The sequence below is a fragment of the Mesoplodon bidens genome (assembly GCF_964165515.1).
Source record: "Mesoplodon bidens genome assembly, chromosome: 4".
Lineage (NCBI taxonomy): Eukaryota > Metazoa > Chordata > Mammalia > Artiodactyla > Ziphiidae > Mesoplodon > Mesoplodon bidens.
In genome coordinates, this window is record NC_138160.1 from 64,066,121 (window position 1) to 64,093,882 (window position 27,762).

The 27,762-nt window shown below is 39.2% G+C and overlaps 1 protein-coding gene across 2 annotated transcripts in view; it reads right to left on the reverse strand.

Moving 5' to 3' along the window:
- Positions 1-27,762, reverse strand: part of DMGDH (dimethylglycine dehydrogenase) — a 64,260-nt gene that overhangs the window by 5,450 nt on the left and 31,048 nt on the right. For both annotated transcript variants that reach the window (XM_081230416.1, XM_081230415.1), the window contains exons 8-15: positions 25,727-25,896; positions 25,103-25,256; positions 22,931-23,096; positions 22,336-22,466; positions 20,842-21,059; positions 19,301-19,458; positions 16,887-16,946; positions 2,135-2,269 (exon numbers count right to left, since the gene is read on the reverse strand). In XM_081230416.1, coding sequence (XP_081086542.1) covers positions 2,135-2,269; positions 16,887-16,946; positions 19,301-19,458; positions 20,842-21,059; positions 22,336-22,466; positions 22,931-23,096; positions 25,103-25,256; positions 25,727-25,896 — 1,192 coding nt within the window. The remainder of the gene's footprint in view (positions 1-2,134; positions 2,270-16,886; positions 16,947-19,300; positions 19,459-20,841; positions 21,060-22,335; positions 22,467-22,930; positions 23,097-25,102; positions 25,257-25,726; positions 25,897-27,762) is intronic.

The window sequence follows — 27,762 nt, forward strand, 5'->3', positions numbered from 1 at the left end:
ATTAAGAAAAGAGGGCTGAACCAGAGATCTAGAACAGAAACAGGAAGTGGAGACCGGGAGGTAAGAGTAGGAATGGTTCAAACAGAAGAGCAAACAACACAATTAAAGGTGAGGCATTTGAGAAAGAGCTTCAGATCTGAGAAAAGATCTATTGGCTTCATAGAATCTAAAACTATAACATTCACCTGTTACTCAGATGTGCAAGAACTGTGGGTATATAATGAAGTGCTTAGGAGAATACAGTGGGCCATCAGAGACAAAGAAGAGAGCAAATGGGGGTATTCAGCATGGCTTAGAAGAAAGGATAAGAATTCAAAGTCCAACTGTACCTGGGTCAGAAATCAGCTTCGTCAATCACATGCCATAGCTGTGTAACCTCAAGCAAATCACTTAATCTCTCTGAGCCCCACCCCAAAGCCTCATCTTTAAATGGGAATGATCATACATATCTGGGAGGGGTGTTGTAAAAGTAAATGAGAGAGGGAGTTCCCTGGTGTTCCAGTGGTAAGGAATCCGCCTTCCAGTGCAGGGGACGTGGGTTCAATCCCTGTTCACGGAACTAAGATGCCACATGCCACGGGGCAACGAAGCCTGTGCGCCACAACTACTGAGCTCACGTGCCTCAAGGAGAGAGCCCACATGCCACAAACTACAGAGCCCACAGGCCCTGGTGCCCACGTGCCACAACTACAGAGCACATGCGCCCTGGAGCCTGCACACCACAACTAGAAAGAAGCCTGAGCGCTGCAATGAAAGATCCCGCGTGCCACAATGAAGAGCCCGCATGTCGCAGCTAAGACCCAATGCAAACAAAAAAATAAATAAGATAAATTAAATAAATAAATATTTTTTAAAAAGTAAATGAGAGTACATAAAAATATCCAGCACTAGTAGGAACTCTGTAGATGTTATTTCCATGTCAAACCGACCCCTGCCTCAGCCCAAATGGCCATATGTTTAGTACTCCAAAGGCTGAGATTGACACCACTGGCTCTTCCCTCCTCCAGTGCTCGTTTTGTCACTGAAGAGATGGGGAAAATGAAAACAAGTATTAAGTAGGCTGTAGTGCGTAAGGAAAAAAACAACAACCTGGGAATAGAATCTCTGAGTATTTGGGTGTTGACCAAGCAGACCCTGCTCAACACAGAGCAGATGTTTAGATGAGTCTTGAAGGCCCTGTGGTCGCCACATGGTCTAAGCTGAGTGTCCTTGCCTGATAACCCCTGCCTGATAACACCAGCCAAAACATAGCAAAACACTGAGACAAATTGGATTTTACAAATAGTCATAAAAAGTGGAGGGGGCTTCCCTGGTGGCACAGTGGTTGAGAGTCCGCCTGCCGATGCAGGGGACACGGGTTCGTGCCCCGGTCCGGTAAGATCCCACATGCCGCGGAGCGGCTGGGCCCGTGAGCCATGGCCGCTGAGCCTGCGCATCTGGAGACTGAGCTCCGCAACGGGAGAGGCCACAACAGTGAGAGGCCCGCGTACCACAAAAAAAAAAAAAAAAAAAAAGTGGAGGAAGTGAAATTCTATTGATAGGTTATCTAACTCTGGCTTTACTGAAGACCAAGAAAGACAGTGAAATGTAGCATCCCAAAGGCAGAAGAAGGTAGTCTTACTCCTGAAGAACCAAAGGATTTCCACTTTTCCCTTTATTTACTAAGGTTTAACCCTCTTTTGTCACAGATGTTTTCATTTGGAAATTGTTTTCTGCTAATGTGCTAAGGTATGAATTGTTTGTTTCCTCCTGAAAGATCCCTGAGAAGCTAAGTCAGAATACTAAATTCTTTATAAAATCTCTCTCTTGCGTTCACAGATATAGATGTGGTGAGCCAAGAGGTCATTTTACCTTCTACATCATACCTTCCTCATTGTCCAATGTACTTAAAGTCCTGCAGTTTATTTTCTTTCATTAAACCATATAGAATATTATGTTTTCCAAAATAAGGAGCATTTCATTTTCCTTTCAGTTAAGTAATTTCTGTTTCTTGAATGTCACTTCAGAATTCAAAAGAGTGTCATCTCACCAATAGATAAATAACTAGCAAAAAACTGTAAACGGAAACAGAGACAAGGAGTTTCTGCTGCAGAAACACTGCAGTGGCCCCTCGCTATGGGTCCTCAGCACTCACCTTGCCACCATACCAGATGCTTTCATTTCCCTCCGGATCAACATCGTCCGTTGCCAAGGTGAGGCAGACCAGTCTCCGTTTCAACCCCTTGGCTTTAATCTGTTTCAGTGCTTGCTTTCCTATGAAGTCTGCTGGCTGCAGGAATCCAAGATAATGATGATGAATGAATACTCAGACACTGTGACAAGGTTAGAGATGCAAGCATTTAAATTTGTCTTTGCTGTTTTCTTGCCAATTACACATTAAATAAAAATACAGATTGGATCAAACCTCTAGACAAATATTTCTTAGTCCCTGAATGACACCTATTCTTTCAGAAGAGGTTAGACTTAAGGGTAATAACTTGTGATAACAATTTTACCAGAACTACCTAGGCAGAAAAATGTAAGGCATGATATTGAGATGGTGGGTTATGAAAGGGACCCTTGTATCTACTGGTTCTGGACAGTGGGAATGGTGGGCAGTGAGCAAGGCGCGACTCAGTTTCTACCTAAAGTAAGCCTTTGCTAAGAAGGAAATTCACTTTTTTGAAATGTGATGCCAAAGCAACTCCAAAATGCCTACATTTTTTCCTTCTTCAGAATAATGGTCCCCGGGATGCATTAACCTACTGGGTTGCATGAATGAACCGTTATTTCATTCAAGAAATTTATTGAGCCCCTACTGTGTGGGAGACATCATGCTGGGCCCTGGATTACAAAATTAGTCAAACAAGGACATTTTGATCAAAGAGCTTATTCTGTAATGCTGCGCTTTTCAACCTTTTTTTTCCTTTGGGGGAAAACAAAACAACAAACACAGGAAGAGCTTGATTCATTTGAGTTCTTACGTAGGATAAATTCATGATAACACAAGTCATAACAAACCAAAGTTCATTATAGTTAAAATATGTTTATCTAAATACAGAAAGAATGCTACAACAAAATTTTTTTTGCTATCTTGGTATATTTTTAAAAGAAAACTTGCGGGCTTCCCTGGTGGTACAGTGATTGAGAGTCCGCCTGCCGATGCAGGGGATACGGGTTTGTGCCCCGGCCCGGGAGGATCCCACATGCCGCGGAGCGGCTGGGCCCATGAGCCATGGCTGCTGAGCCTGCGTGTCCAGAGCCTGTGCTCCGCAACGGGAGAGGCCACAACAGTGAGAGGCCCGCGTACCGCAAAAAAAAAAAAAAAGAAGACTTGCTATCATGGATACATGATGACAAGGGATGCTTTTTAGTGTTCTTATCTATATAGGAAGCCAATGATTGCAGTGAAAAAAAAAACACTTTATCGTGTGGAAAAGCACACAATCCTGGAGTGGCCAAGCACTATACAGTGTGTCTTGTGGAGTGCTGGGAGATCCTGAATAGCTTCCTCACCTCCTATTATGAAATCTGAATCTTTGCTGATAGAGATTCATTTAGATCTTGAAGGTTTGGGGTCCTCCTGAGTCCCTATTAAAGAATTTTCTTTCAATTATTTACTCAGCTGTTGTTATGCCCCTGCTATGTATCAGATACTAGATACAGGATATTCAGAGCTAAATACAACAGGGTCTTGTAGCCTCTGGGAGGTCCCTGAGGAGATGTGACCCCTTCCTTCCACATCACAGTATGCCCAGCGCTGAAATTATTTTATCTCCTCAAGGTTTTAACATATCAGAGGAAAAAAGAATGATTTGAGATTACCGGAAACATGGTAGAATATGACAGCGATAGTATACAAATCAGCTATACCAATTTGAAACATGATTCACTGTTGCTTCTGTGTGTTTTATGAGAGTGTGAAAATCACAACATTCTGGAAATTTAAAACAAAAAATGTCTAATGCATGTCTAAGGCAGAAATGCAAACAAACAGTTGCTATGATAGGGGCATGTACAGTGGGAGGTCAAGAAGGCGTATGATCAGTTCTATCTAGGGCGAGAGGGGGGCTGGAGCAGCAGTCTGTCAGCAACAGTTTTATAGAGGAAGCAGCTTGAACTGAGTTTGAAAGATGAGGCTTCATGATAACTACTGTCTGCATACGCTTCTCCAAAAGTCCTTGCGCTTTTAAGTCAATCTTCCCAACAATCCATAGATGGTGGATTTGGGGTCTAAAAGAAGTGAGTTAATTTAGCCAAAGACACTCAACCAAGATCTCAGAAGTCCCAGCCCCATTCTTTTCATCTATTTTGAGCTGTCTTCACTGAGCCTCTTAAGCCAATATCTGCCACACCTTCAGAGGGACTGTGGTGAAAGCTGGACGCATCCAAAGCTTTCAGAAATGGGGATTCTGAGGGGTGCTGGGTGAGAACTGCTGGTGTGGATGCCATGGGGGTGGGGGGGATAAGAAGTGCTGGAAGGGGAGTCTAACTCTGCCAAACTCATAATTTTACCAAAGTCTAAGCAGGAACATAAGGTACCAGTTAATCATAAGAAATAGGAAAGATGGGCACCCCAGAAAACTTCCTTTAAAAGAGAAAAGTTATAGTAAAAAATTAAAAAAATAATTTAATTCATTATTAATTTAATTAAGTTACTAATTTAATTCAAAAATTAAAGTAGTAAATAAGTAATATTAATAATATTTACAATGTATTAGGCACTTGCTATGTTCCAGACACTCTGCTGAGGGCTTTACAATCATGAGCTCATTTAATCCTCATTAAGATTCCTATAAGACAGATCATTTTATCCCCAGCTGATGAAGAGAAGGCCCAACAAAGTTAAGGGTCTTTCCTGAGGCTCGGTTATGTAAGTCAGCACCTTTAGATTTTATCCATACGCATTTTTTAAATGGCTATGCCTGGAGTCTATCACTGGCAGGAACAGCTGATGTAAATACTCTAAAGAATGTTTCTTTTAAATAATTTTGAAACACAAATATATGATATCACTTATATGTGGAATCTAAAAAAAATGATACAAATGAACTTATTTATAAAACAGAAACAGACTCACAGACATAGAAAACAAATTTATGGTTACCAAAGGGGAAGGAGGGAGGGAGGGATAAATTAGGAATTTGGAAGTAACATATACACGCTACTATACATAAAATAGATAAAAACAAGGACCTACTGTATAGCACAGGGAACTCTACTTAGTATTCTGTAATAACCTATATGAGAAAAGAATCTGAAAAAGAATACATATATATGTATAACTGAATCACTTTGCTGTACATCTGAAACTAACACACTGTAAATTAACTATGCTTCAATAAAAAAATTAATTAATTAAAAAATTATTTCTAGGTAGCCTAACCTATCTTGAATGACATTCACTACACAATAATATTTTTGTACTACGTGAAAGGATTTGAAAACACCCTGAAGGTTAATATTAATGAAAGTTAACCTCTATATCTGTATATCCCTGAATTAGGAAGTGATCTTGTCAGCAATATCGTCCTTAGACATGAATGAAAACAATACTCAAACAACAACAACAAAAAAACCTAATTAAAAGTAAGGAACACATACTTAAAACACAGATAAGAGGTGACACCTGCCCCTTGAGACAATTCTCCCTTCCCAAGCTAACCTTGGGCATGACTTGGGAAGATTTAAAAGTAGGGTGATAGCATTTCATTCTCATTTTGCTTGGCTTTCCTCCCAAGATTGTAGACTTTATTATACAGTTATTATTTATAAATGAGAGAGGAAAATGTGTCTGAAGGTTAAGTGCTGTGATTAAAATTGGTGCCTTCAGGATTACCTGAGAACAGAAATGTATTTCTTAATGAGTCACTACCAAATTAACTATATAAATAGCTGTTAATGTCTTTAAGAAACACTCTGGGGCACTGAGATTATACCTTAAAATAATTTTGGCTTATATTTCTAATCTATTAATTTTTAATTTCATTTAATTTAATTTTTTTTTTTTTTTTTGCAGTACGCGGGCCTCTCACTGTTGTGGCCTCTCCCGTTGCGGAGCACAGACTCCGGACGCGCAGGCTCAGCAGCCATGGCTCACAGGCCTAGCCGCTCCGTGGCATGTGGGATCTTCCCGGACCGGGGCATGAACCTGTGTCCCCTGCATCGGCAGGCGGACTCTCAACCACTATGCCACCAGGGAAGTCCTCTAATCTATTAATTTTTAAGAAGCAGTAAGAGCCATCAAAGCAGCCACCTGTGATGCATCCTAAATATAACATCCACATAGATGAAAACATTAACTCGATTTTAAGTGAAATGTAACTCCTCATCTCTCACTAGCTTTATTAAAAGCACACATATTATCGAAAAGCACATGGAAATGAAATACATTAAACCAGAATATTTTGGGTTGGGATTCTCAGAGCAATGGAGAGTTTTCAGATGTGTAGCTAAAGTGAATTCGACAGCAGCAGTGGAAGGAAGGTTCTGATACGAACTCAGGGCGGTGGGCTCTTACAGACCAGGAGAGAACTGATAAAAACCTAGTTTGGGGCCTCTTCTGTTCCATATTTAGAGTCAAAATCCATCAGAAAATTCAAAGCAGTCATCAGTTTGATTGAATTTTTGGCCAAAATCCTTTTAATCTAAATGTCAAATGTTTCCAAAGGCATAAGACAATCAATGTAACATCCTGGGTCCTAAGAAAGCCCCCCTTAGAAACCAGGCACAGCACTGGTTGTGGAATCATGCTCCCATGTTTGCAGACCTGAAGAGAGCTGCAGAGAGACCCGGTGGTCACCAGCTATTGTCAGTGGCAGAGCAGAGATGAAAATCTGGGTGATAGATTTCTGCCACTGTCCCTCAACACATTCTTGAAAAGCTCCTTATTTAAAATGAGGCCAGGAATCATTCATTAAAAACAGTCCTCATGGGACTCCCTTTGGAAAGCACGTCGTGGCCCTGACTAACCTGCGGTCCATGTGAACCTTAACTTTCTCTGGTCATTCGTCAAATACCAGGTGCATCTGTGTTTGTCTCGCAGTGAAACTGATGAAGCCATATACTGGATTTGTTCATTTGGGGGTATGGATCTGACCGGCCCACCACCCCATCAAGACAGATTATACCATCATTCATTTCATAGTCACACAGTTAGAATCATAGTTTTTAAGCAGGCAGGAAACTCAGTCCAAGGTCATTTTTCATATGAGAAAATTAAGGCCCAGAGTTAACGTTCTTGCCCAAAGTGACAAAGTGAGTTATTACCAAACCTCGAATCCAGGCTTCCCAATTCTTGCTTCCTTTTCCTCTATGCAGAACTTTGTAACATTCCATGTAAGTTTATAATAACCACAATTTCTCTATCTCTTTATTAGCAAAATATTAAATTACGAGTGTAGCAAGTCCAGTCTATTATTGACTGGAAATGAATACTCTCACATTCACAGTTTTTATTCTCTGCTCTTGGCAATTTAAAACAATTTATCTAGCATTTTTCTAACCAAAACGACTAAGCAATTAAGTATTCCTTCTCAAAAAAGTCTTTAATATAACTAGAAAAGGGACTCTATTAACCCAAAGAAAGGCGTGGATACATTGAAACCTGGATAAAATATTTAAAATATGATTCCCAAGCCAGGCCAATAATTCATTAATTAGCATCCAAACCAAACTAGATGTTTCAAAATGAAAATAGCCCCCATTATGTGTTTTATGACTTTTACTAGATTCAATATTAAGAAAATATTTACTTTTCAGTCTTTGAGTCTTATGATTCACAGGAAAACAGTGGAATGGACTTGTGGCTTTGTCAGATGTACTTTAGGAAAACAGTGGAATGGACTTGTGGCTTTGTCAGATGTACTTTTTTTTTTAATTGAAGCATAGTTGATTAACAATGTTGTGTTAGTTTCAGGTGTACAGCAAAGGGATTCAGATGTACTTTTATGCTTAACTGCATTAGCAACAATTAGAACATAGAGTTTTCATAATAGCTTTCATCTCTCTAGACTACAGTGAAGAACAATTGCCCATTTGGTGTTTTAAGGAGAGCACTCAAGCCTAAATGCAAAGTAAATAATTATTATTTATTTCTTAAAGGAAATAAGAAAAACACAAAGAAATGACGCTGGAGTCTTCAAAAAACTGAAGGAGTTTTATCTATAGTTGGTTTTCCATAAAAGATTTGTTTTAGATTCCATTCAATAAGATGGAAGGGACCTAACATTTATTGAGGTATCAAATGTTCTTTAGCTCATCTAATATTTATAACAAACTTATAAGGTGGATATTTTCTTCATTTTACAGTTGATAAAACTGAAGTGCTTTTAGGTTAAGCAACGTTAGTTTTAGGTTAGTGGCAGAGCCATGGTTCAGACCCTTCAAATACTTACTAACCCGTACGAATTATTGGACACAGAACCAGCCCTGAGGATTCTTGACCTCTGTCCCCAAGGAGCTCAGAGTCTAGCTAAGGAGGCAGCCAGTATTATGGGGTGTAAAAATATCATGGTAGAGATAAGTACAGAGTGCTATAGGAGAGGGGTCCCAGCACTCCCCTGGCTTTAATTGCCACCTATATATCAATGATCCAAATCCATACTTTCAGAGCAGAGGTCTCCAAACCAACGTGCTCAGCTGCCACTGAGACTCTCCATTTGGTTGTTCCATAGCCTCGCAAGTCCTTCCAATCTCTGAATCACATCCCACCTGTGCTTCCTAGTTCATTAACAGTATCCTAGATCCTACTTTCCACTCCCTTCACAAATAGGCCTTCATGTGGTCTCCAGCCTACCTTTTTATTATCACTCATACCTCTTTCTTCTCTATCCTATGGCCACTGCCTTAGTTGAAGCCCTCAACATCTCTCCACTAGATTTCTTCAATAATTGGGTAAAGTGATCTTCCAGTCACCGGGATAATTCCCTTTTAATCTGTTTTCCATCACCAGAATGTCACTCCTTACTCAAAATCCTTCAAAGGTTTCTCAGTGTCTCCAGGATACACTCCAAATTTCCTAGCCTGGCAGATGAGACCCTTCCTGATGAGGTCCCAGTACTTCTCTGGCATTATCTGCATCTGCTATGTGCCAGCCCTGATAAGTGTTGGGGATAAAATGGTAAACAAGATGTATTTTGTATTGCCAGAAACTCTACTCAAGGAGTTTATGTCAAAAGATCAAGAAAAATGAACAAAATAATTGCAAGCTGTAACATATCCTATAAGTAGGATGTAGCTACAAAATTTCTTTTAAAAATTATCAAATAAAATCCAACAACATAGAAAAACATAATACATCATTGCTAAGTGGGTTTTATGCCAAAATTAAAGTTGGGCTAACATTTGAGAATAAATGTAATTCATCATATAACAAAGTAAAAAAGAAAAACCGTATGATTATCTCAATGGATGCAGAAAAAGCACTTGCCAAAATCTAATATTCCTAATTCAAAAAACAAAAAACCCAAACTTTTAGCACTAAGAACAGAAAGGAATGTCCTCAGCCTGATAAAGAGCATCTATGAAAAACCTACAACTTACTCGATGAAAAACTTACAGCAAACATCATACTTAATGATGAAAGACTGATGGTGATGATGAATGTTTTCCATCTAAAATCAGGAAACAAGATAAGCGTGTCTGCTCTTACCACTTCTACTTAACTTTGTTGCAGTTTCAACAAGTAGAGGATCTAACCAGTACAATAAGGCAAGAAAAAGAACTGCAAGGCATCCAGATTAGAAAAGAGACAAAGAAAAGCTTCATTTTCATACAACGCAATTGTTCATGTAGAAAATCCAATGGAATCTACAAAAAAAAAAAAAAAAAGAAAAAGAAAAAAGAGAACTACACAAAAAAGTACTAGAACTACTAAGTGGGTTTAACAAAGTTACAGAATGTGAGATCAATATACGAAACCCATTGTTTTCTATACACTAGCAGTAAACAACTGAAACTTGAAATTTAAAATGCCATTTACAGTAGTATCAAAATACAAAATACTGGGCTTCCCTGGCGGTGCAGTGGTTGAGAGTCCGCCTGCCGATGCAGGGGACACGGGTTCGTGCCCCGGTCTGGGAAGATCCCACAAGCCGCAGAGCGGCTAGGCCCGTGAGCCATGGCCACTGAGCCTGCGCGTCCGGAGCCTGTGCTCTGCAACGGGAGAGGCCACAACAGTGAGAGGCCCGCGTACCGAAAAAAAAAAAAAAAAACAAAAAAACTTAAGGATAGATCTGTAAAAAGATATGCAAGAACTATAAACTACAAAACATCTTTGGAATTAAAGATTACCTAAATAAACAGAGAGATATATTCATGAGTTAGAAGACTTGAACTGACCTATAGATACAATGCAATTCCAGTCAAAATCCCAGCAAGCTTTTTGATTCATGGAAATTCAAAGGACGTACAATAACTAAAACAACATTGTAAAAGAACAGCAAAGTTGCGGGACTATCACAACCTGATTTAAGCTACAGTAATTAAGACAGTATGGTATCATTATCAAGAAAGATAAATAGGTCAATAGAACACAGTAGAGTCCGGAAACAGACCTAAACATATACGGACAACTGTTTTTTGACAAAGGTACAAAGGCAATGCCATTTGAACATATAGCCTTTTTCAACAAATGGTGCTGTAAACAAATGGACATCTATATGCTAAAAAATAAATTTCAATCCATATCTTTTACAAGATAGAAAAATTAACTAAAAATGAATCACAGCTCTAAAAAAAATGATAAAACATCTAGGAGAAAACAGCAGAAAATCTTTGTGACTTTGGGTTAGGCAAAGATTTTTTAGATACAACATGAAGAGCATGATCCACAAAAGAACAAATTGAGAAGAACTTTAAAAATTCAAAAATTAAAAACTTCTGCTCTTTGAAAGTCACTATTAGACAGCTATATGTATACATATATCCCCTCCAAGTTCCATTTTTAAATTTTATTCCCTTTGCCCCATTTGTGCACTGAGTTTACATGTTATATTCTTCATCTTTCCTATATGTGCCATCTGTTTATAGAGCTGCTAATGCAACTGTAATTTTAGTTATTAATAATATTTCTCTTAAATTTCCTGATATCAGCTTGTCTGTTCTTTGATGCTTAGTAGGATCATCATTTTATCATGCAGATGACATTCTTTGATCTTCCGTATCTCTAGAATGACATGAAATATTTTTTAATTTTATTTCCTGACTTTGGACTTGTTCTACCTTTTGTATTTGGTATTCTATTCATGCAGATATATGCAATACTAGCAATAGGATACACGTTAATTTATTTGTTCTACAGATCTGAGTGTCTAGCTGGTATACTTTAAATGTCAATTTATTGCATGTTAAGCTGTTAAAATAATAACAATAAAATAAAAGCAATCTAAAGAATTACTTCAATTCATTCCTAGCCCAGAGTTTCCATAGACTTCCAAATTAGAAAGCAGTCAGCTAAATAGCACAGTTAAGCTTTTAGGCTGGAAACAGAGTATTGTTTCATAACAGAAATTGGACATATATGAGGATAATGATTCAATGGTTTTTAGTTTAATGTGCTCTGACAGATGTTTCAAGAATGCTAAACTAGATCTCAGACTAGATTTTACTTCCTTTTTTCCCTTTTCTTTTTTTCTCCTTTTATCATTCAGCAACAGAAATGGGTAAGAGACGAAGGATGGCTTAATTAAAATAATACAATCGTGTGGCTCCTACAGATAACATAGCAAGTGTCTTCAACCACTCTGCAAGGTGGTATTTCATAGAATTTTAGACATGGAAGGGAGCCCTCATTTTACAGACTAGCAATCCCAGATGGAAAATGAAGTAAAATAGCTTTTCCAAGGTCACAGAGCTAGAACTTGGTGATATTTTTTTAAAAATCCATTCAAAAAAAGAAAAAGATTTGGGACAGAATATATTAAGTGGTAGCCAATTGTCTGACCAGGATGTTTTTCTGCTTTCCTGTTTATGCATAGGACCATAAGCAGGTATGAGATTAAAATAACTAAGAGAGTGGTTCTCAATCTTCATTGCATAATAAAAACAAGAAACCAGACCCTACCCCCAGGGTTGATCCAACTGGTTTGGGCAGGTCTGTGTTCTCAAACTTCAGCGCTCATCAGAATCACGTGGAGGGCCTGTTAAAACAGATTGCCAGCCCCAGCCCCAGAGTTTGATTTTGGGGGTTGGAATGGTGCCCGATAACTTGCATTTCTAATAAATCCTGAAGTCACATTGATGCTCCTGGTCTGTGAACCACACTTTGAGAACCACTGGGGGTAAGGCATCAGGGAATTTTTCTTTTAAGTTCTTCAAGATGGTAACATTCAGCCAGTTGAAAATCACTGGCCTAAAAACAATCATTCTCAATCTTTTTTGGAATCACCTGGGGAATTAAAAAAAAATACTGCTGCCTGAGTCTCTACCCCAGCTCTTCTTTTTTAATTGATCTGGGATGCAGCCTGAGCCTTGGGATTTTTTAAAGGATTGCATGAATAAAGGAATCCTACGTCAGATGATTGTGACATGCAGCCAGGACTGAGAGTCGCTGAAAATGTTTTGCCTCCTCAAATCTTATTACCATTTACCTAAAATTTCCCCAGAGCTGGGTACTTTCACCACCATCACATACTAGAAATTCCTTTCTAACTGGTTTTCTGTGAACAATGATTTATTTCCACTTCGATGTTTTACTAATACTAATATTTATTGAATACTTGGATGCAGTCGGCCTGGTGGTGAGGGTTTTGCCTCTTTACCATCCTTTTGTTTTGCTTTGCTTACTGAATGGTTATGCTTTAAATCATCTTTCCTTAAAGAGAGACCCTGGGGCTTCCCCGGTGGTGCAGTGGTTAAGGGTCCACCTGTCGATGTAGGGGACACGGAGCCTGTGCTCCGCAACGGGAGAGGCCCCAACAGTGAGAGGCCCGCGTACCGCCAAAAAAAAAAAAAAAAAAAGACCCTGTTATTTCTAGAATCAATACTGTCTTCTAAGTTGTGGTTAATAGATATCATGTTTTATTCTGTTTCTGCTGGTTAGAAACTCAAGACAGGAAAAGAGAGGGAGAGAGAGAAAGGTTTGGGGGATCTTATAGAAAAAAAAAATTCTTCTGCTCTTAACACATTACCCTTAGTATTTGATTCTCTGTGGCTCTTGGCTGGGGGTTATCTGGAAATGGATAGATTCAGTAATTCCAAGAGGAAAATTCCAAGAATACTTATGACTGCAACCTAAGGCAGCTGATTTTCCTTTTGCTTTTAATTAATGCATTTCTTTCATTTCCAACTAAAAAAAAAAAAGCCACTAATTTTTTCCCCCAAAAGTAACTTCCTCTGGAACAAATTATAATACTATTAAGCACAATGATATGACTTGTTTCAGGTAAAGGAGTTTTAGCTGAGAAGATTTAACAGGAAGTATTCAGTTATTTTTATCTGTTTCACAGTTGTGCTTAACGCTTCCTGTCAGGACCCTATGCTCACTCTTTACAAGACAGTACTGATAACGCGCTACTACACAACCGTCCTCATGAAGAACAGTATTTTCAGAATTAAGGTTAAGAATGCATCCTACAGCTTTAGTTCCCAAAATTCCATTTGTTCCAAGCTTCATGAGATCTGAGAGCCATCAGGAGCTGTATCTTTAACTTTTAGACCTAGCGAGGTGTTTAATAAATGGTACTTAATTAATGTTGACTAGATGAATGAATGTACACACACGTCCGTATTTGCTTCACATAAGCCCACACCATAGGGAGACCAAGGCTCAGACAACTCTAAGAGTCAAGGAAGGCAAATGCCATCTTTACGATCTGAGATGTCTCCAATACTCCAGTCTTCTTTTCCCTACTTTTGTACCAGTTTTGATAAGAACACAGTTCAGTCTAATGAGGTAATATGGTCCATCTCCTCACCCACCCACTTTCCTTCTTAAAATGGCCAAAGCAGCTATTCTGATCCTACCACAAAACACAAAATTACTTATAACAGAAACATAACTGTGGGAGGTATTCATCGATAAAATGTAGCCATGCAGATTCTATGATACATGTTGCCAGAAAATTTGGGGGCAGTTTTTCAAGGCCGATAAGCCCATTATGGGAAAGGACTTGGCTGGGAAAAGTGGTGGGTGAAACAGCACTGCAGGGAGGTCAGAGTTCAACCAGGGCCAACACACAGGACAGCACCTAGGTCACTTCTCTGTGCTTCAGTTTCCTCATCCTCAAATGAAGAGGTGGTGCTGCGTGATCTCCAGTGGTCCTCCTAACTCTGACACAGCCTGCATCTCTATATTTCTCTTCATATTATGGCTTACACAATCACTGTGGAAACACTTAAGGGCTGAGCAGGGAAGTCTACATATTTACTTTGAAGGATAAGAAAAGAATTGATTTTAAAATATTGTGAAATGTCAGGATTTAGGGTTTTGTTTTGTTCTGATTGGTATTAAATACAAATATTCCCATTTGCTGCTTCAGTTTTCATATAACACCAATTTTCCAAAGCAATATGGACTTGCATTATATTATTCTTTAAAATGTTGTATGAAGCCAGGTTGGGTAACATTTTTGTTTTGAGGCACAGGACTTGAATTACCAAGTGACACAGTTCAGTTTATAATATAAATAAGTTTTCCAGGAACCTGTTTTACATTAGAGACTGCTACAAAACTAAGATAAAATTGTTGTGAGATCACCAAATAGGCTTGAAACAAAGTTGATCCAACCTATTCACCTGTCTTGGAAATTAGCAAGCATCGCTACAGTTAGCTTGATGCCCACTAATGACCTGAGTCATGGTAATTAAAAAAGACTGGCTTGATTAGGTCCAGATCCTTGTGCTACATGGACCTTCACCCAATGAAAGCATTAGAAATTAACTTTATGACAACAAAATGAGAACCAACAATACAGAAATCATAAAAATATACCATAAATCAACATCATTATCTATTAAATTACTTAGTTTTGAGCTGAGCTTTGGGTATTGAAGTAATTTAAAGGAACTAATAAATATGCAATCCACACTACACCTGCTTATAATCATAAAGAGAGCTTTAAAAATCCATTTTCAACATGAAGAGATTGTTTGTGCCTTATTCCCAAACAATAATACCCAAACACTGAAGCAAAAAAGTCAGCTATGTATTTACCTGTTGGTGACCAACAACAGAACTTTAGTGCTTTCAGGAGTCAGGTCATTTTCACCCTTATTTTACAAAGCTAAACCAAGACTTCTGTTATCAGAAGGAGCAATCTGCTGCTAGGCTCTGCCCAAACTTCAAGCACCTGCTTTCTCTGGTCTGGAGGCAGATGGTACATCATAAAAATAAAAGTCACGGGGAAAATGCACAGAAAGATATTCCCTTTTAAACCCTTTAGGAGGTTCTTTTTTTCCTAAAATCTAATGCTATAAATATACATGTTTATGTTAATATCTTAGCTTAGAATTTGGGAACTGATTCAGGGGCATTCAAAAAGTTTCCTTAGTCTGATTCATATTCATGTGTTCACCTATTTCCATAGAATGGGGAAACAGCCTTTACTTTAGCTGATTAGCACCTAAGGCAGGCCAGAACAGGAATTTTGGAATTCTAACAAATATCCTGAGTGAAAGCAGCTGCCATCCTTATCCTTCAATATTACTGCTAACTGTACCTCCATTAAGTTCTCTTATAGTAACTGAGACACCGCTTAATAGGTGTCTGAATCAGCTCAGGCTGCTCTAACAAAAGAGCACAGATGGAGTTGCTGAAACAACAGGAGTTTACTTCTCACAGCTCTGGAGGCTGGTGAGTCCAAGATCAAGGTGCCAGCCAATTTGGTTCCCCCATGAGCCTCCTCTTCCTGGCTGGCAGACAGTGCCTTCTCACTATGTCCTCAGATGGTAGAGAGAGAGCAACCTCTGATCTCTCTTCTTCTTCTCATAAGAACATTGATCCCAACATGGAAGTCCCACCTCATGATCTCATCTGAACTAATTTCCTCCCAAAGGCCCCGCCTCCAAATAGCATCACACGGGGCTTAGGGCTTCAGCGTATGAATTTTGGAGGGACACAAACATTCAGACCATAACAATGGAATAACCTCATTTATATTTGTGGGATTTGTATAGATGAGCTAGGCTGTAACAAATTGGCCTCATAATATGCTTTTCCACAATAATTAGGTAGGGTGGTGTTTCTCAAACTTTAGGTGCATCGGAATCCCCTGAAACTTGTTAAACACAGATCTCTTGGCCCGACCCCCAGGGATTCTGATTTAGTAGGCCTGTGCTGGGACCTAAGGATTTGCATTTGTAACAAGCTCCCAGGTGATGCTGACGCTATCTGTTTGAGAACCACTGATGCAGGGGTTCCCTTTGGAATGTTCATATCAGTTATGATTCTTTGGGCCTGTATTGGCTTCTCAGTAATACTTGTTTTATGCTGAACATATTTGAAATGTGTCAGTTTGCTTATACGCAGATATTGCAGTTACATACAAAGATGCTCAATAGCAGATGGATAGATCTGCTGGGGCGAGGCTGCTTCTTTGTGCTGTGAGCACCCAGGGAGAGTCAATGAATGCAGTATGTCTCATTAGCTAATTGTGACTTCACAAGTCACCAAGATTTACAAGAGTGTCTGCTGACATCTTATCCTTACTGATTTTTAATCTTAGAATTTAGATCTAGTCTTTAAAGTTGCTGGATTCTGCTATCTTACATCTACAAGCACATTGCAATTGTTTGAACTAATATCAAATTTTGACAAATTTAATATGAAGCATTTGAGCAATGCTTACTATATATGTTCAACTCATGTGTCCTATAATCATACTTGGCTAAATTTTAAAGCATGGCCTTGTCATGAAACAGCATAATTTTAAGATTTACTTCAAGTACACTTTGGAATGTAAACATACCTTATTTAGCTTTACAAAATATCCCAGTCCAGCTTCCAAGGGATTTGTATCACAGTTCATCTAAAAGGGAAAACACACATTTTAAATCTTAGATGAGTGCAAATTGTTTTAATAACATCACTTTCATATATACTTTTTAGGGAAGAACACTTTTTCACTATGAATATAGATTCTGAAAAAGGAAAATTGTGGACTGGCGTCAAAGTAATTTTTTTAAATCTAAAATTCAAATGTAGCCTTTCAGCAAATACTGTTATTTCAATAGCAAATTGGAAACTAAAATTCACAGTTTGTTTCCAAGGCTCTCTTTGTATAATAAACATCTGAGGGATACCACAACAATGATGTCTTCCCAGAAACAAGACTTTCAGAAGCTTTTATCTAATAATTTTACATAAATAGGTTTTGAAAAGGTATTAAGTAATTTACTTATCTTACAATCATCCAGAAATTGGGATAAGTAGAGGAAAAAGCAGGTGATAGGAAAATGGCTTCTACAGAGTTCAGGAGAGGGAAAAGGAAAAATAGAGATTGAATCTCAATCTTTTAAAATTGGTTGAGTTATTACAATATAGTTCAAGGGAACTAAAGCCACTATTTGGGACTAGAACTGAGTTTTGTTTGCTTGTTTATTTTGTTGTCGTCAGTCTCTTTTGCTCCAGGAGAACTGGTCTAAACCTCATAAAAAGTAGCCAAACTTAAAAAAAAAAGACGATATAGCCCTCGTGTGAACTGCATGAGCAATATAAACTTGTTTTACATAACATAAAATTTCGGCCTCATATTTCCTAAACCATTTGAGCACCTCTAAAATTATTTTTTACCTGCTCAAAGTTTCAGAATTCCAGGAAAAAAATGAAAACAAAGCCCAGATGCTTGATTGATGAATTAACACTAGAGGGCGTGCTGGCACTGCTGGGAAATCGGAGGGACGGGGGATGGAGAAAACCATTTCAGAGGAGGGGTCCGAGGGAAAAGGCAGGGAGGCGCAGAAACGCCTGACCTCAAAGCCTGCTTCAGCTGCTTCATCCCTTGTGGAGCGTGGAGGCAGAGCCGTCCTCTTCTACTTTTCTCCCTGCAGCAGCCTCCGCTAAGAACCCCACCCACACCCGGCTTGTAGGCTGAGAACCCTTATAACACAGCACCTCTCCTGCAAAACAGCGACTTGCCCCAGGGCCCTTGTTCTTTCAGGGGCTCCAGGAGGCTGCCCTCTCCACCTCAAAGCCCACTTGCTTCTGGTCTGGCTGTTCAAGGGACCCTGCCTGCACTTTCAAACCCACTCTGCCCTCAAATTTATTGTTATATCTTAGGCACTTTGTAGACTATCTAATCTCGACAATAACTCTGGAGGAGAAAGACTGGCCCTATCTTATAGAGAAGTAAACAGACTCTAGAGGGTTACGGCCACACAGTTAGTATGTGGTGGAGGATACATATGAACCCAAGAGACCCTACCCTGAAGTAAGTACATCTTTTACCACTGTCCCTTATCTCACCTCCCAGGCCTAAAACCTTAACGTCTTCCAAGGAAACAACTAGCAAATCTGAAAAAATTAAGGGGTCTGAAAATAGCCTGCCATATTGGAGATAAAACAGAGAACAGAGCCACTTTTGTGTAATCTGGACCAAGTTGTTTATTATTTCTTAGTGTGATTGTGTTTCGAACAGGGATTGTGTGTAGAACTGCCAACCCTTTGCCCAAGAATCACCAATAATACCTCCTTCAGGGAGAGCTGAGAAGGTAGATGAGATCATGCCTATGAAAATGGTGTGTAACTACACAAATAGAAACCCTGAGTTCCCATTATTAATGGTGGGAGTGGGCTGGACCAACACATCCCAGACCACCAACCCCCCCCACCCCCGTCAGAAAGACCCCTTTGGTTGCTACTTCCCCAAAAGATGCGGGATAAGAAAGAACTGAGGATGGGCAATGTGACAGAGGAGAATGAAGAATTTGAAAGGTAGTCCTCAAGTCCCATGGGATAGGCAGGCTCCCTTGGGATAGCCACAGCTCCGCACACAGTTAGAGACAGATGTCCAGGACTCTCTGCTAAGTAGGAGGAATTAGGGCAGAATAAACATTATGTCATAATTCCACTGAATCTGCAACTGGGAAATTGAGGAGAAAAACCTCTTTCCCTAATTAAATAAAACTTCGGGGAATTCCCAGGTGGTCCAGTGGTTAGGGCTCTGTGCTTCCACTGTAGAGGGCATGGGTTTGATCCCTGGTCTGGGGAACTAAGATCTCGCATGCTGCACGGCATGGCCAAAACAACAAAAAAAATTTTTTTCTTATAATACATACTTTCTCTTACAGCCAGAGCCAATGTTAACGCAGTTAAAACTAACCCTTATATAAAAATCAGATACCATACACGTAAAATTTTAATAAAGATGCTAGCATTTTAAACCTCTGATCCCCAGGCTCTGAAAGCTTTCTCCAGTCTTAAGGCATTCATGGCATAGGTTCCAAAATTGTCAATTCCCTCCTTCTGGCCTGCATTCATGATGACGTCATAAAGTGCCGCAGAATCTTCTCGTCTGTGGTACAGCTCCCAACCCAGCTCACCTGAAATACACGCACAAGTGCCCACCAGAGTAAGAATGATGATCATTGAGTCTAATGTGCATTAGCTAAAACACATCAATAAATGGAGAGATTCCATTTATGTAATATAGACATTGTTGAGTTTTAAAAGACCAGTTCAGAAAAAGGTTGCAACCAAACCCCACTGCAAAGGAGCCTGCCATATCACAGATGCTTTTGTGCCCCATCCTGTCCCCCACACAGAGGGTAGCATCTAGGACATCTCATGACACAGAAAGACTGTGATGCAGGAGTTACTCTTGCCCCTTGACCTCCGCTTCATAATGTTAAGTGAGGAATTAGCACGGCAGAGTTTATCAAGAAAAGGGGTTCAAGGTTTAGACACTTCAACCCCCAATTCCTTGGCCCCAAATCACAAGGCTTAAAGATAAAGGCAACTGATGACAATTATTCAAATGGTCTTCGCTGTGGGATAGTCATAGTCTCTAATGCTCCCCACTCCCCCCTTCTTCCCCATTTGGTCATTTCATTCACCATTAGAGCTGTGGGCAAAAAACAAAGAAAATGACACCCAACCCAAAGAGTCTGCTTATTTTTTATTCTGCTTATGTTTTATTCTGGTCACCATTTTGCCAAGGTTGGGCAGAGGAAGGATGGTGAAAAGGGACAGCGGAAGCCCAGGGAAGAGCTATGGCTTTTATACTGTGTGTTCGCTTCATTCCTCATTTCAAGGGCTGATGGTGAGGTGCTTCTCCAGGACAAACATCAGAATGTGAGCAACATGTAATTGAGTGAATGCCTAGGCACCCAGTACGCCTTCTGTGAAAGGACAGGGAATCTAGAGGGAGTTAGAAGTGAGCCCAGAGCACCAATGGGGAGCATTCATTCATCCCTGTTTCCAAATATCTACTCTGTGCAATGTTAGCTGCATAGCAAGTCTTCCCTAATGCACTTAGAGTCAGAAAGAAAGAAGATCGGTGGTAATGCTTTAAGAGCAGTGCCTGATACGTTCACAATGTTCTCTATGGGAGACTCTATCAATGGGAGACCACTTTGAATGTTCCCAAACAGAATCAGCTGGCCTGAATATTCTGTCAACCCGTCCAACTATTCCAACAGCCATCTTCTTCCCACTTTCTTACCTACCTTTCCAAATGGTAGGCAGCTAGCTATGAGCCTGGAACAATTGGAAATCTGTGGAAGGACTCTCAGACTGGGAGTGAATAAACAGAATCGTCAGAAGAGTCAGGCAGGAGAAATCTTTCTCCAAAGTTAAAATGACCAAAGTGAATGTGTGTGTGTGTGTGTGTGTGTGTGTGCTGTGTATATGTGCATCATGCACACATTTCTGGTAACTGATTTCAAATTTTAGAGCCTTATTCTAGGTTGTTTTCCAATTCTTACCAGTATAAGATATCCTGATAGCAGTGACAGGAATGTTGGAAACCTTTAAAGACTTGGTCTGAAGAAACTTGAAAACATCATCACTAAGATCTTCAGAGGTCAGTTTCTGAAGGACCTTTCTTGCATGTGGCCCTGCGACGCCAAGGACTCCAAGCTCATCTGTTATGTTTTTAATTTCAACATCATATCCACCTTTGACAGCCTCTTCTTCAATCCATCTGCATTTGAGATTCATAAACATCGTGTTAAATCTTGCTTGAATAATGCATGTTGGTAACATTATTTCTCGGAAGAAATGCTCTGTGTCTAGAATTGCCAGAAAGTCCCTAGAATATCATTTCATATAATCATCTAATTTTTAAAGTTGAGGAAACTGAGTCCCAGAGGTGTTAAATGATCCTCTTTAAACTACCCACTTAAATGTGTGGGCAATTTTTCACAGTACAGAAGGACCCTTCCGTTTAAACAAGCTCTGCCACACGATTCTTTCAAATAGTGACAGCCCTATTGCATTTAAACTGATGATTCAATCTTGGGAAAATTTTCTCTAATACCTGTACACAGGAGACATGCTTGTGCTGCTAAAGGTTAATAATGCGCCTGCCACCAGACACATACTTGCTTTGACAATGACAAGGAAAAGATTAAAACTCTAAAGACTAGTTTCAATTTCTGAGTCTTGATGAGTTACTGGAACACAGTTATAGGGCTTGTTTATAATTTATTGAGCAGTCCCTGGAGCTACACAAGTCTATCAGAAAATGATCATCTGGATTGACACAAAGCTAAGCTACTAAGATGGCTCCCAATGCACCTTGGATTGGAGGATATAATTTGCATCATTTTACAACTAGAGTGAGAATCTGTCAGAGTAAGATGTTTATTAAACAACAATATTCCAAATATTTTTGAAATACTGAAGATTAGAGATTTTAGAGTAGACTAAATAGTAGACTAAACCTTCGTGTGAAGGATTGACTTGGGAGGTCAATGATTTAGATGCAGCTTTGTGGCACAAAGCATGAAAAAGGAAGAAGAAAAACCAGGGAGGCAGTTCACTAAAGTGGACCAAACGTGGGCATCAGAATCAACAAGGCTGGCTTTAACCCAGCCAGGTTACTTTAACCCAAACTTCATTTTCCTCACCTGAAATTGGGAATAATATATACCTGGCAGATATATCTATTAAAAGAATTTATTGAGATAATGTGTAATAATGGTTTTGACATATTGGTGATGCCTAACAAATGGGAGTTAATATTATTAAAACCAGTAAACCCCATGGATGGATTACCTTTGGGAGGGGGATGGTCATAGGGGCCCTTCAAATAACTTCCTCTAAGAGACATGAAGTTTATTTAAAACAATAAGATTTTAAGAATTAAAGTTGTACTTTCAATTACTGGTGAACAAACAGACAAACAAAAATACCTTGGTGCAAGATTGGGTCAATATATAATCCACGTAAAATTTTCTTACTAGGTGTACACTTACCTAAGATCATGAAGTTCTGATCCAGAACCAGTTATTAATAGAAACTCCCCAGGAGACTGGTGAGAAACTGTCAACTCAGCATATACTTGACCTTTTGGTGTTAACATGTGACTTATATTTGTAAAACCCACCTACACAAAAGAATTTTAAATTACCTCAGGATGAAATAAAAATCTTATGTGTCCTTTTAACACCACATGGAAATAAAAATGTGGGTGTCAACAATGAAAAACATCTGAATGCTATCATTTATATCAATTGTGTGAACTATCTGTAAACCTAAACCCATTAATTTTGAAGTTTTCAGTTTAAATGACCATTATAATTACTTGTCATAAAAATTACACTTCAGCCAATTTGGGGGGCTCCCATTTACACAACTAAACAAAGTCATAAGGTCCTTAGATGACAATTCATTTAACAAAAATTGAAAATTGAAAATTAGCTAGAATACCCTTGGTTAGTTGAAGGGTTCTGGTGTTCATACAGAAATCATTAGGTGAATTGAAATAACATATTGGTTTTTTTGAAAACGAGAGGTAGAGAATTAAGTAGGCCAGAATCCTGAACCTTGTACCCCTATAAGGTTATTTACCTTGGGAATGACATTTGCAAAGAGATGGTCCAACAATCTAATGGAGTCTTGGCCTTTGATGTTAAACTTGCCAAATGGTGACAGGTCAATCACCCCTACTCTTTGCATAACCTGTTTATACTCAGAGCCCACAGCATCAAACCAGTTTGTGCGGTGAAAACTTGGCCTGAAACACAATGTTTGTCATAAAACAAGTTATTCATTTTCAAAAAATTACAGAATAAAGATATTTTAATACACCCTATTTGCCTAGAAAATTTCATTTGGGGGAAAAGTGCCACCTGTGCTACAAATCATACATATATATTGGAATCTGATTTTTTAAGTTACTCATCTATCCCTTGACCCATTTCATAGTGAATGAAGTATTGATTAAGTAGAAAATAAGATAGGCCATGTGGGTTCTCAGATCTGGAAAAGAGCTTAGAAGTTAACCAATCCTGTAGTTTTCAACCTTGGTTACATATTAGAATCACCAGGGGGAGCATTTTAAAAATACTAATTTGGGGGGCATAATTAAACCAGAATATATGAGGGGTAGAGCTATCTTGTCTGTTGTTTCTCAAACATTTATGCAAATACATCACTTGTACTTGTTAAGATACCGATTCTGATGCAGCAGGTCTGCGGAGGCGCCCTAGATTCTGCACTCTAACAGGCTTCATGCTGATCCACCTGGAGTAAGCAAGGATCTGGTCCAACATCTTCATTTTTTAGAGAAAAGGCACTAAGTGACTTCCAAGGTCTTTGCATTAGTTAATGACAGAGCTGGGCCTGGAACAAAGGTCTCCTAACTCATTATGCAGGGTCGTTTCTAGTTTACAGAGTGGACTGTTAATGTGGTATTTTAACTTCAGAGCAGGATGCTAAGTCTGCAAAATGAGTCTTCAGTGGTTTAATTATTAAAATAGTAGAAGAAATAGACCAGGTCCAAATAGCATAAGGTGAAGAATAGATCTGGCATTTATCTGAGTTATTTAAGAAACACCAAACCGGTATTTTGCCCCCAGGTAATCTCCACTGGCTGACTACAGAGTCCAAATTCATTAATCAACAACTGGCCCTCTACTATACTTTGGACCTTTTAGATCTGATCTTAAAGTAGACATTAAAACCTGTTTAAATAAGCAAAATGACAGGTCAAAAAAAAAAGAGAGAGAGAGATAATTGGACTTCCTGGTGGTGCAGTGGTTAAGAACCCATCTGCCAATGCAGGGGACATGGGTTCCAATCCCTGGTCTGGGAAGATCCCACATGCCGCGGAGGAACTAAGCCCGTGCACCACAGCTACCGAGCCTGCACTCTACAGCTCGCGTGCCACAACTACTGAAGCCCATGTGTGTAGAGCCCGTGCTCCGCAACAAGAGAAGCCACCGCAATGAGAAGCCCGCACACCGCAACAAAGAGTAGCCCCCACTCGCCGCAACCAGAGAAAGCCCATGCGAAGCAATGAAGACCAAACACAGCTGAGAAAGAAAAAGGAGAACTTAACGTGAAAAGGAAACTTTGTTTTCTCTTGGTTTATGGATTCTCATGAGAAAAAATATATAATCACTATTAATCCCAAGTACAACAATAGCATGCAATCCAAGTATAATGGCAACAGCTTTAGAGGAATTCAGAGAATTGTTTTAGTGATGTGCTTTACGTTTTAGCTCAAACTAAAATAGTAAATTACCTTTTCCCCTAATTTATTAGCACTGCATATAATTTGCATGATTCAATGCACACACACTAGAAAGCAGTTACTTTGAGCTATTCCTTGACAAATAGAAAATCCATATTTCCATACTGTTTCCATACCATGTGACTTGGCCAGGCATCCTAAACCAGGACAAACCTTTAGGAGCCAACTGAAGCCATGTGGGGATTTGGAGAGGGTGGGGAAGGTTCTCTGAGCAACTGGAAAATGCCAAGCAGAGGCTTCATCTGGGCTGGTTGTAGGTCTTGCGAGGCCACATGGGTCCTAGATGTGGGCCAATGTCACGTGGGATAAACTAAGGCCTGCACTGCACAAAAAGTGATTTTTGTGGGAAAAGGCTCAATGCTCTTTGGAATGGGGTGGAGTGACGGGGTGGGAGGGGGACATGGCACTTCTCTGGGGTCCCTCCATTCCACCCCCAAATTTCATTCTGCGGTGAGAGTGACAGGCAGGTTAAGTCACTCACTTACCTGTACCCAGTGTCCTGGCCTGGTTGATAGAACCAGTGTGGCTGCTCCCAGCCTGCATGGAACCCCATGGAACACTTGGACTCCAGGGTTTTATAAAGCCCACTGACTCGCTGAGTTGGCCTCCCGGCAAACCGTTCTTCTTTAGGGTAACCAACTGAAAAAGGAAAATCGGTGCTCTGAATAGCATAGAACCAAAACTATAAAATATTTTGAAGGGATTCAGAAAATGGAAAACACAGCACTTAAAGTCTAGAAGCATATATATATATATATAAATATAATATATATAATATATGTATATATTATATGTATAATATATATGTATGTATAATATATATACATATATATGCATTAAATTTATGTTTTAAAAAAACCCAAAGCTGTCATTTATATTGATCATCAAAGGGTAAAGTAAAAATACATTTAAAAGTTAAAATCACGTATGCATTCCTCACATTAAAGATATATATTCATATAGACTCCTTTTTGTGTCTTAGAAGCACATGCTTTTTAGACTCCCTAACCATTCCCCCACGATACACAGAATAAAAAGCTTCTAAAGGCAGAAGTGATGTAAGTCATTTCTGAACACACTTCATAGACAACAGTAAATTTGCACTTTACCCATATTGTTGAATCCATATGACTCTCTTGCTTTGACCTCGGTGTACTGAGTTGTTGTCCACTTGCCATAGCGATTGGGATCCAATTCTATCAGATCAAAAGGAGGTTCTCCATGCAGGATCCAGTCACTGAGATATTTCCCTACCCCACCAGCATGGATTATGCCATACCTTTCAAATACAGAAATAAATACCGTTACTAACACATATTGTTTTCCAACAATGAAACATGTCCATATATTTAACAAGTCCTCAAAGCTACGGTGTTCTGTGCTATTGCTATTCAGAACACACAATCAACATAATCTTTATGCTATCATTTTTTTTCCTCAAAAAAAAATGTTTAGGCATTGAAATTAAATGTGCCTGACTTGATAGCTAGTTTCTTTCCACAGTTTCAAGAGCTGTCTATCTGCAAAACAGTCTAAGACTCTTAGCTAGTAAGGATGCTTTAGGAAAATGGAGGAGAGGAAGTACACAGGCAGATGTGGTTGGTACCTTATCAGCCCTCTTGAGCTATGATTATCCTCACTAATAGGAACTTTGCAGGAGAAATATGTGCACTGTAGAGTGGCACACCCATCTCTTCTCAGACTCAGTTTAGTTCAGGTTCCCATAGCAATGACCTCTGCACAGGGATCTTGGGCCATTATTGTAGAAGCATTCAGACAAAGAGGCATTCACGCAAGGACTTGTGGGAAAGAGGAGGAAGAAACAATGGCTCCTGTATTTTGCAATTTGGGTCACTTGGTGGGGAGGGTTGGCTTGTTTTCTATTTCCACATGAGGATGCTTTAAAACCAAGAACAGGACTGTGGCAAATAATTTCATACCAGATGAAGGGATCACAGTTTAACGTCGCCCATGGGCAGTCCTACCCATTCATTCTTGTGGATAAAGGAAAGTTTTGATGAAGGACTTTACTGTGCGTTCGTCTGTGGTTTAAGTCAAGAGAAGCTTCTGAGGAATTGGATGAGCAGGGAGTCACCGGTAGAGGACCAGGAAAAGGAGCTACATGAGCAGACCCCAAAATGCAAGAAATTCCAGTACCTCAGATGAAGCTACTTAGCCAGCATCGCAGCTTCTAAAAGCATGGGAGGACCTTAGCAAAGACTGGAAATGTTAATTAACTTTTTCTACAAGATACCAGTTTTTCTACTTTATAAAAATGAATGCTTATATTTGTTATAAGGATATTTCTCAAGCAGAATAAAAAGACAGCAATTTATACTTCCCTGGATAGTTTTAAAAAGAGACGTGGCTCATCCAAATCACCCACAAACAATCTCATTAAGTTTCAAGAAAGCAAAAAAAAAAAAAAATTAAATACATGCTTAAAATAATTGTGAAATATATGCTTAAAATGTTTATTCACTTAAACAGTCCCAATGTATGATATACAACACTTGCCATTTTTGAGAGCTAGAGATACTGTTTATAAGACTTGAAACTATTTAAAGTTCTTCTGATATTCACTGAGTACTCATCATTTACCAAGCATTGTTGCCTTCTAACATGTACCAGGTGATTTATTCTTTAGCAACTCTATTTTACCAATGAGAAAATCAGCCTGCACTCAGGGGTTAAATAAGGTCACACAGCAGATTCAGGATACAAACTCAGTCTTCTGCCCCCAGTATACACTCCCTGTTATTGGACTTTACTTCTTCAATGGTTCTCAATCTTTTTTCACCCAAGACACACATAACAGAATTTACATCCTTGGCAGACTCCTTGGGCATAGGTAGGGTTGTGCTTCGGTTTCTTGTGGTCTCACTGCTACACCATCATGTTCTTTCCAATAAATGGGGCAGAGTGCTGTTATTTGAGGATAATACTGAATCAAATCTATTTTTAAAAACTAGATTTCTACAAACTTCAGCTCTATAATCATTATTAAGTTACATGTAAAATCCCATACAACTGAATGCTATGAAACATCTATTGAGAGCCCCTGGTGTAGTGGTTGAAAGTGTAAAAGCATAGAGTAAGAGAGATCTGGGTAGGATTTTGGTTCTGCCACTACCAGCTGTGTGAC